The following is a 2,393-nucleotide window of genomic DNA, read 5'->3' on the forward strand; positions in this document are numbered from 1 at the left end:
TATAGTTGTGTGTGTGTGCGTGTGTGTGTGTGTGTGTAGGTGTGTGTGTGTATGTATTGTGAATTAACCTAAAAAAAGTTGATGAAGCTATGACATTGCCATCTGGGCTTTCTGAAAAGGGTTTGAAACACACAGTTTTTTGCTGTATGTAAATGTTGAAAACAAATTCATTTTAAAAGTCCTCTCTCGTTGTTCTGGTATTTAACTAATAGAAATAATTTTTGTAATTCCAACAAACCAAAAACCAAAACAATTTTTCAAAATTGAAGCCAGGCACTGAGGAAAAGCAAATTGTGTGTGTGCATGTGTATGTAAATAAAAAATAGCTTTAACGTAGGTGAAACTTGAATACTTCTTTTGGGTTTTATAGGCTACTGACCACACCTTCCTTCAGAAATGCCATTACCACCATGCAACCAACTCCTTCTATACCAAACCCAAGAACCCAATACCAGTCTTCACTGTTCATCACTATGCAGGACCTGTCACATATCAGGTATTGTATTCACCACTTTTAATGTTAAACAACTTGTAGAAGACTGGAACAAAGGACTGCCCCCATCTTTTGGCAGGTCCATAATTTCCTCAATAAGAATCAAGACCAGTTCAGGACAGAAATTGTGGAGCTTTTTGCAAGAAGCCGGATAAAGGTGAACCAACTGACATTATTCATCATACTTGTAAAGATATGGTAATTGTCACATCTGGGGTTGTTTGAGTTTTGTTTTGGGTTCTGTCATTTTTTTGTGTTCCTTAGTTTTTCTATTAGTTCTGCCTCATTTCCATTTTCACTTCAGTTCTTCCTTTCTGAGTCTAGTTTATTTCTCGTCACTGGTTGTTCTTTGTCTGTCTAGGTTGCTTATGTTTCTTTAGCTATTATTTACCGTATTTTCCAGACTATAAGCCACTGCTTTTTTCCTACTCTTTGAACCATGCGGTCTATAATCCGGTGCGTTTATATGTAGATTTTTCTTCAACCACCAGGGGGCTCTTCAGACTAGTCAATATTACAATTCAAGATATCTTTAGTTTTGTCTAGTCATTATTTGCTTTTAAGATATAATTTAATTTTCACTAGTCAAAACTATATATCTCCTATCCAAAAATACATTTAAGATATCTTAAATTATGGAGTAATTCGAGATATCTTTAATTAGAATTATGACTTGTCAAAACCAAAATCGAGATATCTTGAATTTACTTTATGACTAGTCATAATTTAATTGTAGATATCTGAAATGTGTATTTCAGACAGTCAGTAATTCATTATAGATATCTTGAATTGAAGTCTCCATACAAGTCAATGGTAAATCTGACGTCATTTCGACTAGTCAGAATGTAATTAGAGATATCTCAAATAATTTTTTGTCTAGTCGAAATATAATTAGAGATATCTTAAATCGCTAAAACGTCTAGTCACAAAACAATTTGAGATATCTGGAATGTAAGGGCGGTAAAACCGAATTTATGTTAAAACTGCTTGCCATAAACGGCACGCTTCGGTCCGGTTCCACCCGTACTCCAACCCTGTTGTGGTTGCATATAACGGAGGGCGGCATCGAAGCTGTACCTGACGTCATTATTTTTGAAACTAAACAAAGGTTTCGATGTAGCGGCCGAAGCCTTTTTCTCAGAGATGCGGCGGAAAACTTTCTCTTTCCTCGTTGACCGATCTAGTTCATTCTGTACTCGTTCATCAGGGAGTAAACGGAGGGGAAAAAAACCTCATCATGGGACCATGTATCAGCAGAAAATTGAGGGGAATTCATCGCAAATTAAAAATAATAAAAATATTAAAAAGAACACTCTTTACAAAAGAACAGTTTAGTGAGAGCCAGCTGGACCCGATCAACGGCTGACTGCAAAACAACCAACGGCTGACTCTAAACCAATCAGCTGCTGAATTCTAAGCAGCCCCGCTTGGCCGGTCCAATTGGAACCTGTTAAGAGAATAAAATCATTAACTTCTGGCTCCTTATATTCTCTTGTACTCCCGGATTCATTGAAGTCGTCATTGCATCAGCTGAACCATAAAAAACGCGACAACACGTTTCTCCACGTCCAAAAGCATAACATTTTATTAAACAAAACATAACTCAAATAAAATCACAAACCAGCAATATTTACTTCACACGATAGACATCCGCACACCACGACAAAATATTAAATAAATCAGCTTTTTCTAAATTGTTTCTCTTGTTCACAAACTTTTATACCTGTAGATGTGTTTTCCTCTTTAATATATTCAAATAAGGCGTATCTCTACTTGACCAATTGGAAGGCATCTCTGGCCCTTTTAAATTTAGAAAAAGTCCCGCAATTTGTTCACAAGATCAAACACCTTTTGTTAAATAAGGTAGAAGCAGACTCTCTGAATTCATGGTGGTTTATGG

General features: G+C 36.2%; 1 protein-coding gene across 1 annotated transcript in view; it reads left to right on the top strand.

Moving 5' to 3' along the window:
* The window catches only part of myo15b (myosin XVB), a 160,249-nt gene that overhangs the window by 43,027 nt on the left and 114,829 nt on the right, over nt 1–2,393 (top strand). Inside the window, exons 18-19 of the mRNA XM_017310910.1 lie at nt 371–496; nt 573–650. Of these exons, the coding sequence (XP_017166399.1) occupies nt 371–496; nt 573–650 (204 nt within the window). The remainder of the gene's footprint in view (nt 1–370; nt 497–572; nt 651–2,393) is intronic.

The sequence above is a fragment of the Poecilia reticulata genome, linkage group LG19, assembly GCF_000633615.1.
Source record: "Poecilia reticulata strain Guanapo linkage group LG19, Guppy_female_1.0+MT, whole genome shotgun sequence".
NCBI classification, from domain to species: Eukaryota; Metazoa; Chordata; class Actinopteri; order Cyprinodontiformes; family Poeciliidae; genus Poecilia; species Poecilia reticulata.